Source organism: Anomaloglossus baeobatrachus, chromosome 5, assembly GCF_048569485.1.
Source record: "Anomaloglossus baeobatrachus isolate aAnoBae1 chromosome 5, aAnoBae1.hap1, whole genome shotgun sequence".
Lineage (NCBI taxonomy): Eukaryota > Metazoa > Chordata > Amphibia > Anura > Aromobatidae > Anomaloglossus > Anomaloglossus baeobatrachus.
In genome coordinates, this window is record NC_134357.1 from 379172849 (window position 1) to 379187581 (window position 14733).

At 39.4% G+C, this 14733-nt stretch overlaps 1 protein-coding gene across 1 annotated transcript; it reads right to left on the bottom strand.

The window, feature by feature from the left end:
• Positions 1-8647: 8647 nt before the first annotated feature.
• On the bottom strand, positions 8648-12171 carry GDF5 (growth differentiation factor 5). Its single transcript, XM_075347636.1, has 2 exons — positions 11544-12171; positions 8648-9764 (listed from the first exon to the last, which is right to left on the bottom strand). Exons 1-2 carry the CDS (start codon positions 12169-12171, stop codon positions 8905-8907), a joined length of 1488 nt encoding a protein of 495 aa, XP_075203751.1. The 3' UTR covers positions 8648-8904.
• Positions 12172-14733: the final 2562 nt, after the last annotated feature.

Sequence of the window (14733 nt, forward strand, 5' to 3'; positions counted from 1 at the left end):
CGAGGGCGCTCAAGACAGTTAAATCCTAGGTACATTGCCCCCTGGGAAATATACAAATCAAAAAGGTCCGTGGATCCTCTGTTGGGAGTCTCAACACAGAAACCAGCCAGATATCCCTCCGGGAAGGGCCCAGCCAAGGGGTGACTCTTTTTAGGAGACCACCATAACCAACATATTAAGTGGCCCTTTTAGTCAATATCCAACTTTTTGACAAGTTTAAAGATATGACAAGGGAAATACCAAGGCCAGGTATCCATCCACAGATAGCTGTTTCGGGGTATTGCCCCTCATCAGTGTGGAGTAGGATTCTGGCCGGGTGGGAGCAATGCCTAGTAGACCAACAAAACAAAACAGTCACTGATCTCGGGGAGACCAGCCAGAGAAAACACTGCCGGCACTCCACACTGATGAGGAGCAATACCCCGAAACAGCTATCTGTGGATGGATACATGGCCTTGGTATTTCCCTTGTCATATCTTTAAACTTGTCAAAAAGTTGGATATTGACTAAAAGGGCCACTTAATATGGTGGTTATGGTGGTCTCCTAAAAAGAGTCACCCCTTGGCTGGGCCCTTCCCGGAGGGATATCTGGCTGGTTTCTGTGTTGAGACTCCTAACAGAGGATCCACGGACCTTTTTGATTTGCATATTTTCCAGGGGGCAATGTACCTAGGATTTCACTGTCTTGAGCGCCCTTGCTGGCTGCCGGCAGTGTTTTCTCTGGCTGGTCTCCCCGAGATCAGTGATTGTTTTGTTTTGTTGGTCTACTAGGCATTGCTCCCACCCGGCCAGAATCCTACTCCACACTGATGGGGGGCAATACCGAGGAAACAGCTGTCTGTGGATGGATACCTGGCCTTGGTATTTCCCTTGTCATATCTTTAAACTTGTCAAAACGTTGGATATTGCAGCAAAAAGTGAACAAGTCCTGCACCGCCTGCCCTCAGATTACCTCCAGGTCCAGTGGCTCACGTGCTGATGATTGCCATATAGCGCTGGTTGCAGGCGCAGCGTGCTGGTCGGTAGTGAGCAGCTAGGAGATCCAACAACAGGGAGATGAATAATCGACCGCAAACAGCTGCTATGCCAGACAAATTCTTTTTTATTCAAACGTTCTTTTCATCGGTGCAGATAAAATTGCGGGAGGTGGCTTGGATGCGAGTCCCTCCAAAGGACGACGGCCGTTTCGTCTGTAAGCCAGACTTCTACGGGTCCACGTCGGGGAATGGCCGCACACACCTTATAAAGGGGAGTGCATCCAGGCCACATCACCGCACGTTAAAAAAAGAGGAATGCACACATGACAGTGATTAACATAAGTGCAGACAAAACATCCCATTTAAAACATGGTCATGCAACCAATGTGACATACATTTCAAAAACAAACATGAAAACAGGGAAAAAAAGGAGAAAAAATTCCACTGAAAGGTACAGGGGCATTTATCAATGTCATATCGACACATAACACATTATATTCATATTATTCTTTTTAATGACATAACCACTCATTTGTCAAAAGATCCAGAATGAATCAATCACTCGAAAATAATTTACAAAAATTGGTTTTATGCAAACCGATTTTATAAGAATACCACCAGGTCGTTACGGTCATTTAAACCCAGGTTTCCCTGCGCTCCAAATTTTATTATCATACTTGCTTCTTTACGTAGCAATAATTTATGGAGATCGCCCCCTTGTGGAGGCAGTCAGGCAAAGGCAAAAAAGGTGAGAAAAATGAACAATGCCGTAAATAGGTTTATGTTCAGTTTCAGGTTTGGCCCCTTAGATGGAGTAATAAAAAAAGCCATAAAAAAGAATTGGCATATCCTTGCCAATGACCCGGATTTAAAGAGTATGACAGACGCAGGACCCTTAGGGGCACTTTGCACACTGCGACATCGCAGGTGCGATGTTGGTGGGGTCAAATTGAAAATGACGCACTTCCGGCATCGCATGCGACATCGCAGTGTGTAAAGACTGGATGATACGATTAACGAGCGCAAAAGCGTTGTAATCGTATCATCGGTGCAGCGTCGGCGTAATCCATGATTACGCTGACGCGACGGTCCGATGTTGTTCCTCGCTCCTGCGGCAGCACACATCGCTGTGTGTGAAGTTGCAGGAGCGAGGAACGTCTCCTACCGGCCTCACTGCGGCTTCCGTAGGATATGCGGAAGGAAGGAGGTGGGCAGGATGTTTACATCCTGCTCATCTCCGCCCCTCCGCTCTGATTGGCCGCCTGCCATGTGACGTCGCAGTGACGCCGCACGACCCGCCCCCTTAACAAGGAGGCGGGTCGCCGGCCACAGGGACGTCGCACGGCAGGTGAGTGTGTGTGTGAAGCTGGCGTAGCGATAACTTTCGCTACGCCAGCTATCACCACATATCGCTGCTGCGACGGGGGCGGGCACTATCGCACTCGGCATCGCAGCATCGGCCTGCGATGTCGTAGTGTGCAAACCCCGCCTTAGTCTCTTACAGACGGTGCAACAATTTAAGAGATCTACTGGTGAAAAACAGGGTGACTTGTCAGTCCACATGGCTCGAGAAATGTTCGCCTGTTGGGAACTTTCGCTGTGGTCACTGCAAGTTTTGCGCCTTGCATCTCACCGGTACATCTCTTCAAATTGGTTCCTTTTCTCACCAGGTTAGGCAGTTTATTTCCTGCAAGACGAAATATGTAGTTTATGTGATTGTATGCCCCTGTGGAAGATTTTACATAGGGAAGACAATCAGGTGCATGTACATACGCTTTAGAGAGCACTATAAATCGATTTCCACAGGTAAAGGTTCTCCTAGGTTAATAGAACACATTCGTACAGCACATGAAGGTAATCCCAACATCTTGCGCTTTGCAGGACTAGTCCAGGTTTCCCTGCCTCCACAAGGGGGCGATCTCCATAAATTATTGCTACGTAAAGAAGCAAGTATGATAATAAAATTTGGAGCGCAGGGAAACCTGGGTTTAAATGACCGTAACGACCTGGTGGTATTCTTATAAAATCGGTTTGCATAAAACCAATTTTTGTAAATTATTTTCGAGTGATTGATTCATTCTGGATCTTTTGACAAATGAGTGGTTATGTCATTAAAAAGAATAATATGAATATAATGTGTTATGTGTCGATATGACATTGATAAATGCCCCTGTACCTTTCAGTGGAATTTTTTCTCCTTTTTTTCCCTGTTTTCATGTTTGTTTTTGAAATGTATGTCACATTGGTTGCATGACCATGTTTTAAATGGGATGTTTTGTCTGCACTTATGTTAATCACTGTCATGTGTGCATTCCTCTTTTTTTAACGTGCGGTGATGTGGCCTGGATGCACTCCCCTTTATAAGGTGTGTGCGGCCATTCCCCGACGTGGACCCGTAGAAGTCTGGCTTACAGACGAAACGGCCGTCGTCCTTTGGAGGGACTCGCATCCAAGCCACCTCCCGCAATTTTATCTGCACCGATGAAAAGAACGTTTGAATAAAAAAGAATTTGTCTGGCATAGCAGCTGTTTGCGGTCGATTATTCATCTCCCTGACGTTGGATATTGACTGAAAGGGCCACTTAATATGGTGGTTATGGTGGTCTCCTAAAAAGAGCCAGCCCTTGGCTGGGCCCTTCCCGGAGGGATACCTGGCTGGTTTCTGTGTTGAGACTCCTAACAGAGGATCTATGGACCTTTTTGATTTGCATAAACTAGTCTGGTGAGGTGTTGTGATGCAAACTTACTACTGCTGTGACCTGTTGTAGTGTTTACCCTTGTCTTTGTTGCTGCCTTCCTGCTCTTGCTTTTTTCTTTAGTCTCTTACTGCCCGTTCCTGTGAGTTAGCAGTGTGTCTGAGTTTTGGTGTTCCCCAGTCTGTTTTAATATGTGTTTCCATCACACTCCTGCCCCTTCCTTCCCTGGGGGATGGGTAACAGAATAGATCTGGTCAGGAGAATAGTGAGGCATGGGAGTCCTGCGTCTCCAACTTCAGGGATAATCTGGAGGTCAGGGATAATCTAGAATCCCCTAGCCTGAAGGACAGTATAGGAGCCACTTATTCCTTGTTATCCTGCAGTCACATCATGACATGGGCAAACTGTTCCAGAAAAAGGACCAAGATATGGGGCACATTATACCAGAAAATAGCTAAGGATGGGGAACATTATACCAGGAAGAGGACCAGGATGAGGCACATGATTCCAGAAAGGGGACCAACGTGAGGCACATTAACCCAGGAAGAAGACCAGGACGGATCACAATGTCCCACGAAATGGTCAAGGATGGGGCACATTATACCAGGAAGGAGCCTAGGATGTAATACATTATTTCTGGAAAGGGCCCAGAATGGGGGACATTATACCAGGAAGGGGCCTGGGATAAGGGACATTATACCAGGGAGGGGCTTACAATCGGAGATATTATTATAGGATAGGGCTTACAATCGGAGACATTATTATAGGATGGGGCCCAGGATTGAGGGCATTATACCAGATAGGGGACCAGAATGAGGAAAATTATACCAGAAACAGGACCAGGATAAGGCACATAATTCCAGGAAATTAACAAGGATGAGGCACATTATCCCATGAAGGGGACAGTATTGGGTGAACTGTCCCAGGAAAGGGACCAGGATGGGCACACTGTTCCAGGAAAGGGACCAGGATTTTGCACATTATACCAGGAAGGAGCCCAGGATGGGGTACATTATGCCAATAATGGGACCAGGATAGGTGGGGCACGTTATACCAGAAAGAGGACTGGATGAGGCACATCATTTAAGAAAGGGGACGAGGATGATGCACATTATCCCAGGAAGGAGACCAGGATGGGGCACATTGTCCCAGAAAAGGGACAAAGATGAGGCACATGCCAGGAAGGAGCCCAGGATGGGTCACAATATAGCAGGAAGGGGCACATATAGAGGAAACATTATACCAGGAAGGGAACCAGAATGAGTATAGCTTCCAGGAAAGGGCAAAGTATGCAGCACATTATTACTGGAAAGGGACCAGAATGGCAGATATTATACTAGAAAGGGGCTCAGGATGAGGGATATTATACCAGGAAGGAGCCTAGGATGAGGAACATTATACCAGAAATGGTACCAGGATGGAGCACATTATACTAGGAAGGGAACCAGGATGAAATACACTGCAAAAACTGTGCAAGAACTGACATGGTACAGATTTTGATAGTATTACCTCTTGTTATCTATAGCACTGTACCATAGAGTATTCTCTTTATTTTTGTTATTCTTATCACCCTCTCTATTATATAGTCCTCTCCTGGTCTTGGTAGATAACTGCTGATGGAGCAACATCTGACTAGAAGACTAGTCCATCTGTCTTCTCTCTATAAAATAAGCTTTACTATATTCCATCAGCAGTCATTTCATTTTGTATTTAACAAAAGAGGATGTAATTAAGACAATTAAAAATAACAAGAAAATGTGATATGTAAAGGTATTATGCTGTACATAACGACAGAGAGCACTATGTATTTAGGGGCGGTAGTATACATAATAAGTCTATGTTTAGATAGAGATAGAGATATATAAAAATATATATATATATATATATTTATATATATATATATATATATATATATATATATATATATATATATAAAACTCAGTATTTATAATCTGTAGCATAGTCACCATTAAAGAAGAGGAGCCCAAACACATTTCTGGCACAGGGGCTCCAAGTTGTCAGTGTCTGCCCCTGTCTAACATGCAGGCAACATTCTCATGGGATTTGCCAAATTCAGACTCTGCCATTAGACTGCCAGATACAGATACAGAAGTGTGATTCACCATTCCATATGTCTCCATGTTCTCCACTGTTTCAGTTCTCTGCAGATTTGAGTCAGCATAGCATTGGCGATTTTTATACACTTTGCACCTCAGTAATGAGGGACTCTTCTCTCTAACTTTTGCATGATCACCACTTTGTGCCCAAGTTGTTATAGTTCCTAAACGCTTTCATATTTCAAAACCATTCACAGTTGACAGTGGAATATTTGTGAGGAAAGAAATTTTAGGAACTGACTTGTTACAACAGGGACAACCCATGGCAGGACCAACCTGGTATCAAGGAGCTCTTTAGAACACCCATTCTTTCACAAGTGTTTTATCAAGGTAGGCATCATGGCAAAGGGCTAGATTTTATATACCTGTGGCAATATTCAAATACTACCATATTGTCGATACAGTGTATTTGCTATTCTTATAATTGTAAAATCCCTTACAAAACAATGAACATACTATTTATGGTGATTGGTAAATGACAAATACACATTGCATAATCGTTCTTTTGTTCTGCAATTATCTTGTAAGTTAATATAAATGTAATGTTTAAATATACTGCTGATTGTGAACGTTCTCCCACCTACAAAGAATGGAGGGGACTGTCATTTTTTATTGTAGGTACACTTCAACTGTGATAGACAGAAACGCCCCCCCCCAAAAAACAAATTCAGAAAAAAATAATTAATTTGCATTTTATTGCATGAAATAAGTACCAAACAGCAAGAATTCTGGCTTTCACAGACCTGTTATTTTTTCTTTTAGAGGCCCACCTACTCAGCACTTATTAAATATATTAAATGCACCTTTTTGAACTTGTTACCTGTATAAAAGACACCTGTCCACATATTGAATCAATCACACTGTAACCTGTCCACCATGGCCAAGACCAAAAAGCTGTCTAAGAACACCAGGGACAAAATTGTAGACCTGCACAAGGCTTGGATGGGCTCCAGGATAATAGACTAGCAGCTTGGTGAAAAGGCAACAACTGTTGGCACAATTATTAGAAAATGGAAAAAACACAAGTTGACTGTTAATCTCACTCAGTTTAAGGCAAGATCTCATCTCGTTGGGTAAGCATGATTATGAGAAAGATTAGGAATGAACGCAGAACTACATGGGAAGACCTGGTCTATGACCTGACGAGAGCTGGGACCACAGTCTCAAAGATTTCCTTTAGTAACACACTATGCTGTCATGAGTTAAAATTTTGCAGTGCTCGCAAGGTCCCCCTCCTCATGCAAGCACATGTCCAGTTTGACGTTCACCATTGACCATTTAGATAATCCAGAGGAGGTATGGGAGAAGGTCATGTGGTCAGATGAGACCAAAATAGAACTCTTTGGTATCAACTCTACTTGCCGTGTTTGGAGGAAGAAGAAGTATGAGTACATTCCCAAGAACACCGTTCTAACCATGAAGCATGGGGGTGAAAACATAATACTTTGGGGTGCTTTTCTGCAAAGGGCACAGGACAACTGCACCATATTGGAAGGAGGATGGATATTGTCATGTATCTCAAGATTTTGTCCAACAACCTCCTTCCCTCAGTAAGATCATTGAAGATGGATCGTGGTGAGTCTTTCAGCATGATAATGACCCAAAACAGCCAGCCAGGGCAACTAAGGAGTGGCTCCGTTAGAAGCACTTCAAGGTCCTGGGGTGGCTTAGCCAGTCTCCAGACCTGAACCTAAAAGAAAATCTTTGGAAGGAGCTGAAACTCAATGTTGCTCAGCGACAGCCCTGAAACCTGAAAGATCTGTATGCAAGAGTGGCCAAAAATCCCTGTTACAGTGTATGCAAACTTGGTCAAGAACTACAGGAAATATCTGACCTCTGTAATTGCGAACAAAGGTTTCATTAAGTTCTGTATTTCTGTTGTTTCAAATACTTATTTCATGCAGTAAAATGCAAATTAATCATTTACAAATTGTAGATTGTGATTTTCTGGATTTTTGGGGAGCATTCTGTCTGTCACAGTTGAAGTTTACCTACGACAAAAATTACAGACCTCTCCATTCTTTGTAGGTAGGAAAATTTGCAAAATTGTCAGTGTATCAAATACTTATTTTCTCCACTGTATATGTATGGCACAATGGTGCCCAAAAGAATTCCAGCTCACAAAAAAGATCTTATATACAATATTCATTTAATTTTTAACAAACTGCGGCTGTTTTCCCTATTAACATAGCAATCTGGATATAAAAAATTATTCTGGCCATCTGACCAGTACACTACAGCACTAATATTTCAATTTTTCTCATTTACTACATACATGCATATAAATAAGTGTGTATATGCAGTTGTAATTTGTATGTATGCATTTTATATATGCCAATTGTATGACTGTGTGTAAATTGTACTTGTGTTCTGAATGTATGTATTTGTACATTTGTGCGTTTTAAATATGTGCATATTTAAGCAAGAGAGGCAGATTGAGTGGCCTAAACTCACATTTTGGACAGGGACCCTTTGTTTCAGTAGCTGCCATATAGGGTGGAAATTAAGATATTGACTATTTTTATTAAATATCTTTTTGAAAGTAGTTAAGCTGTGCATTCAGGAATGGTGTAAAACTGTCATCAATGGTTGGGGACGTCACACATGCTTATGAATATGTTATATTGTAACCCAGACACTCTTCTTTCTCCATGGTAAGTAGCATAATAATGTGTCAACCAACTACATTTCTACAGTTTATTTGATTTCTTGCTATAAACATTTAAAGAAAAAACAATTATTTTAGAAATTAGGAAAACATTTTATGCTTTTTATGTACATTTTTTCTTACACAAATTGAACTAGAACATTGATTACACCATTATCATTGCAAGAAAGATATCAATGTCATCTCTATATTTCTTCATTCAGATTTGTTTTGGTTCGTTTCTTGTAATTGTGCAGAATTCATAACAAAGTTATTCCAGTTTTTTCCTTCTCCAAACATTTTATACATTTTGTATATTTTCATAAATTGGGATAATTGTTCTGTTTGTCTTATGGATTTTGTACAGTGGTAATTTTTTTTCAAAGTGCGTCATCTTCCTGCACCCCAGTTCTATGTTCCTCTCATTTACGTTGACCATGTAGATGCATTTGTTGTAATATATTTTGCTACCTGCAACCACAAGACTCAACAACCATGTCCTCATATTGTTTATAGACCACGTTGTTGGCAGAGTCGATGTATAGTATGCTGATTGGACTCAACCTTGTTGGAACACAACATGTAGGGGGTGTAGTTTCAGGATCCATTGAGTTCATTAAAGTTTGGATCACTGCATGATTTGTTGGTTCTAAGTGAGATCTCAAAGGAAATTCACAAAGACCCTCACAATGATATGCTTCATACTCCAAAGGTGCAATAATCCAATCGTCCCATCCCATGTCCTTAAAGTTCACATGAAGGGGCTTCTTGCTACATCTGGCTTTTGAATTCTTGTTCGGTCTTTTTCTTGCAGGAAATGGAGCCCTCCTCTTCCTCCGTTGGTTGAATAAATACTCATAGACAGTTTTATCATCTTGGCCAGACCTGGCTTTAATTTCATTAAAAAACAAATCTCTCTTCTTTGTTCTACCAAAGACAAGAAAAATAGCTTTTTCATTAGTCTGACGACCAGTTCTGTTGAACCCCACAGTTTTTAAATCAACAGGTTTCCCCTTCTCCAATACTTCTAGTTCAAAACACAACTGTGCGGAGTTCTTAAAGTTTTTGAAAAGTTTCCAGATATCAAAAACTTCCCACTTTGGTATGTCGCTATTGCTAAGAGCACGAGAATCCAGAAGAGTAGCTTGTTTCTTGTTTGCTGGACAAATGTATAATTTTATCTGTGAAAATTTTCCAGACAAATGATATTTAGGATCAAATGATCTTTTTCTTAAAATTCGAAGTTCTGCGCCCAGCAAACCATCTTTTTCCAGAGCAGTGATGTCGAATACATATTTTTGTCTTCTGGTCACTGTCATACGTTCATCTTTAAAAAAGAAAAAAGGATAAAAAAATATTAATTTCTATTTATAATGGTTAAATAAGCAAAAGGACTTGAGGATCCAAAAGTAAAATCATATAATATCATTGTAAATTCTATTTGGTACATTTAGGTTATATTTGTATAAGAAGCTAATTTTTCTAGATGGGTTTACTTTAACCCTTGTTATTAGACAAGCTCCAGTCAAAGAACAAGAAAGCAGGGAATATATATAACGCTAGGTTTCAGATTTGAAATATATGTTCGAAATGTTTTTGTTTTGTTTTACAATTTGTTCTTAATAGCCCTTGGAGTGCATTAGGTATTAATGGCTTCCATCTTTTACTGGCCAATGACTACACTTGGTTCTGTCACATGGTTTTAAAATGCTGACTTTTGGCATTCTACAGATCTACACTGTGATATTAAGTACAGTCATTAGTAAATGGACCATTTGCCTTTATGGTCATAATGTGCTGTTATTGGAACATCAATTTCCTCTATACATGGGGCACAAATCTTGTGGAATCTGTTTGCTTGTTTTCACTGCTATGATTAAGGGCTTATATAATGGGGAAATTCACATGATTTACTGCACTGCAGGATCCAAAGTGCTGGACGCTTTATTAGCTACAGGTGTTTATAATATGCAATATACAATACTTTGCGGAAAATGCCTCCATTGAGTTTTAACATGATCTGCACGCTAGTGAAGTACCTAAAATTGATTTTAATTAAAAACATGATGGATCATATTATCCTACTGAGACTGAAGAATAAAATCTTTCATTATTAAGGAATTTTACAACCGGCCCTTACAAAAATTATGAAATAGGTAAAATGTGGATTCTTACTTAAGAAAACTGCTTTAGGCCATTAGAACAATGTTTTGTCTGTTTCAGAAGTTATTTTCTTTCCTATAATTCTGTTACTTTAGAGGAGCAGACAATTTGTTTATTTTCACTGGGAAGCAGAGAGGTTTTCTGACAAGCTATACAATCACACACAGTTCCTGCGCAGAATAACGCTGCAGCTTCTCGTTATCTTAGAAGAAATCAACTTTTTAGATGATTACACCATCTTTTGACTCTAAATGTAAAAGTGATCCTAAAGAGGATTCACATATGGGAAACAAATTGCACATATTTGTAAGAAATCAATAATTCAATAAGAAACTTCCTTTATCACATCCTTAAGTAGTGTGATTTTCTTGACTACATCGCAAAAGCTACCATTTAAAAAATACATTGCTTAATTATACACCTACCCCATCAAAATTAAGTCTTATTATTGAATTAACATTACTATTGATGAATTAGAATAAATTATATACAAATGTTGATTAAATAAATTACTATTGATGAATTGGAAAAAAATATATACAAATGTTAAACAAAATAATTCCAAATCTCAAAATGAACCTTAAACATGCTAATGCTAAATATTTTTCTAACAGGCGCACAGAAAAGTCAGAGTTTTGCCTTTTCAATGTCTGACACAATGGCTAAATTTATTTGAGTTCAAATTTTGACTTCAAATTTTCAAATTGATCCAAATTTTAAATTTTAATATATTCTCAAATTCTTCCTGTTGACACCTACTTTAAGTCTCTATTAAAATTTTACCTACAACATACATTTTAAATAGATTAGGAGAAAGCAGGTGTCATGCAGGATTCAGTTAAGTATAACAGTTTGGTAAAATTTGTTACCAAATGGATTCATTTTTATCAGTTCTACTATTAAATATTTTCAAAAAGTCTCTTCAAAGCTGGCATAGTCTTACCTTGACCCTTGTCTATAAAACTGGTGATAGTGTTGGCTAACCCTGCTTCAAGTTTCAGGCTCCCATTCATGCCTTTTCTTTCAGTATCAGAAAGAGTTCTATAGAGTGAAAGCATGTACTCATGGGGAGTAATGAGAGGATGTTTAAAAGCGTCCTTCTGTTCCTTCTCGGGAATTGGGGTTGAAGGCTTTCTTGGTTTGAATCCAGCAGAATCTGCATGGACATTGACAGTTTTGGTAGAGGCCTTTCCACCAAGAAGCAATGGCTTAGGGTTCACAATTTTCGATGTAGGTTGCTTATTCTCAGTATTTCCAACCTTGCTTTCTGAAGGTCTTTTAGATGCTTCCTTCTTTTGTTCATCATTTTTCACTTGAAGAACCCTTGTTTGAACGATGGGACTCTTAGTTCTAGCCTTTGTAAGACCAAATCCAGGACCAGCATTTCCAGCTCTACTTGTGTTGAGCTTCAGTAGAGGGATCTTGTCTTTCCCTGATGCTACAGGAGTCCCTACTTTAGCTCCAGGGTGGATTTGTCCCTGTTCAGAAAGGCCCAGTACCAAAGGGACTAAATTGAAATAGTCCCAAGTCAGATACCAAAGAAGTAAAGGGATAAATCTCAGTATTTTCATGTTCTGATTTTCTTTTGAACATCACAGAAGAAAAAAAAAGCAAAGGGTCCACCAAACTGGCATACGAAAACATGAAACAAATGAAACCCCAGTGTTAGCAAGAACAGCTTTCTTCTTAGTTTCCTCTGTAAATCTGTTTGCTTTATGTTGTTATCCAGTCCCATAGTGGAAACTAACATGAATTCTGCTCTAGTCTTTTTTTTTCTCCAGTGAGCAGCTGTGAAGAACTTGCTCCTGAAAGGTAAAGTTTACCTCCCGCTTTTCTCCTTCAAAACTGTCTGAATACTTGAAGGAGTCTTGTTTAAATCTGAGAGTTTTTTTTCCAAGGAGGAAGAATGGCGTAATGCTCTGCCTCTGTGTAAAACCCTTTTTTAAAGATTTGAATCCTTTCCAGTGAAAATATTTCACACACAGCGTCTTGCAGGTGCTCAGAAATCTTTTACAAACCTGAACTCAGGAATTGGAACCGGAATTCCAACCAAAACCAACTTAATTACTCTCTGATGTCATGCTGTCTAAACTAATTTAAGTGCGATATATTTCTTAAAAAAAAAAAAAATCTTTAACCTTTCCATTAACGTGACTCATGCTCTATGTGAAACCATTCTGTAGGACCAAAACGTCAAATTATGTCATTTAAAGAGGCAAAGGGTCTGCATTAACCTTACATGAACCTTGGGGGAATTACAATATAAATAGAAGTAATCTTTGCTCGCGTTAATTAGAACACTTCTAATATGAGAACACTTAGCAAGGACTTAGTCTCTCCGGTACACAGATAACAAGCAGTTATGTTATTAGTATTAATGACTTATATTTTTTTTATTATTTCTCAGAATATTTTGGCTCAGCTCGTACTATTAAAAAGTGAAGTGAAATGACATGCTAATGTGGTAATGCCATAGCACGTTTAAAATACTTTATAAAATGAACTATAAAATTAAGTAACGCAGCAATGAATAAATGAGAATTTAAGAGTAAAAATGTCTCTATTTCTTATAAAATACACTTAGGATTTTTTGCTACCCATAATATTGAGCAGCAGTGTCCCCTGCAGTCTATTTCTAAAATAAGAATTTTGCAGAAGGTGTGAAATTCTTATTGTAAGGACTCCTTCAGACGTCCGTTTTTCACTAGAACACGTAGCTATTATAATCTTTTTTGCAGACAGTGTGTCGGCAAAATAAAATTCACGGAGACATATCCATTGGTCGACATCATGGATCAAAATGACCAATATGAGTCCATGAAAATCAAAGACCGCATGGGACGCCATCAGTGTGCAGTCCGTAACATTGTAATGGATAGGAGAAGTTTCCCCATTTATTTATTTACTTTTTCATATGTGAAATCACTGATGGTAAAACTGATACAAATCCCTAATGAGACTCAGAACAGTTTTTTGCACAGATGATAAATCACTAATGTCTGAATTAAGACAAAAAGACTGATGGGACTCCCAAAACTGCAATGTGAACAGGCGCATAACTGAACAGGACATAAAATGACAAAAAAAGAAACAGTTGCACTCTGAAATGCTACAGCATGAACACCATGCATGTAAGAATATAGGTATGCATTACTGCTAAAGGAAAGCTAAGAAAAAATTTAGATATTTAGCAATTTTTTCTTAGATTTCCTTTAGCAGTAATGCATTTTATGCCATGTTCAGTTATGTACCTGTTCACATAGCAGTTTTGGGAGTGCCGTCAGTCTTTTTGTCTATATTAGTGGGGGTCACGCCTTCAGAACATGCACCCTTTCCTTACCAGCCACAGGGGATTTTATTCTCTATAGCAGGTTCCTACTTGCCCATACACAGGAGTTTTTTTTAAACCCACAGAGAGGCTTCAATTCAGAGCAGGTACCCAATATACAAGGTATGACTTGAAGTGGCTACTGGGCAGATATAAAAATGCCCATTTTTGTATGCTAAATATCTCATTTTTTCTTAGATTTCCTTTAGCAGTAATGCATATCTATTTTCTTACATTCATGGTTTTTATGTTTTAGCATTTCAGAGTGTAAGTGTCTCTTTTTTTGTCATTTAATGTCTAAATTAAAGTATTAGGTCTACAATAATTACCAATATCTCTTGTCCTTTCTGTATTAATAAAATATCTGATCTTTACCACTATAAAGACACTATAATTGCAGTTCTAATCAACTGTACAATTGATCATTTACATTTATTGCAGTTTAAGGCTATGTGCGCACACTGCGTTTTTTTGACGCTGCGTTTTTGTGCGTTTTTGGCCGCTAAAACCGCACAAAAACGCACCCGCGTCAAAAAAACGCGGCAAAAAACGCACGCGTTTTGCCGCGATTTGGTGCGTTTTTCTTCTGCGTTTTGCTGCGTTTTTGCTCACTGCGTCTTTATGCGTTTTTTATCAGTGAACAAAAAAAAAAGGTCTGATGTCATTTCCTTCTTCAATGTGTTCTTCATTCTCCACTAGTGTATGCAGAAGAGCAGACAGCTGCAGAACTACAAGGCTCAGCATACTCCATCCAATAGTGTATGCAGGAGAGCAGACAGCAGCTGCAGAACTACAAGGCTCAGCA

What these genes read in the sequence shown, in the direction of transcription:
- GDF5 (XM_075347636.1), bottom strand. Translation starts at nt 12,171, where the DNA reads ATGAAAATACTGAGATTTATCCCTTTACTTCTTTGGTATCTGACTTGG. An exon ending in TTTTATAGACAAGGGTCAAG is followed by an intron (nt 9,765 to 11,543) that starts GTAAGACTATGC and finishes TCTTTTTTAAAG; the next exon opens with ATGAACGTATGACAGTGACC.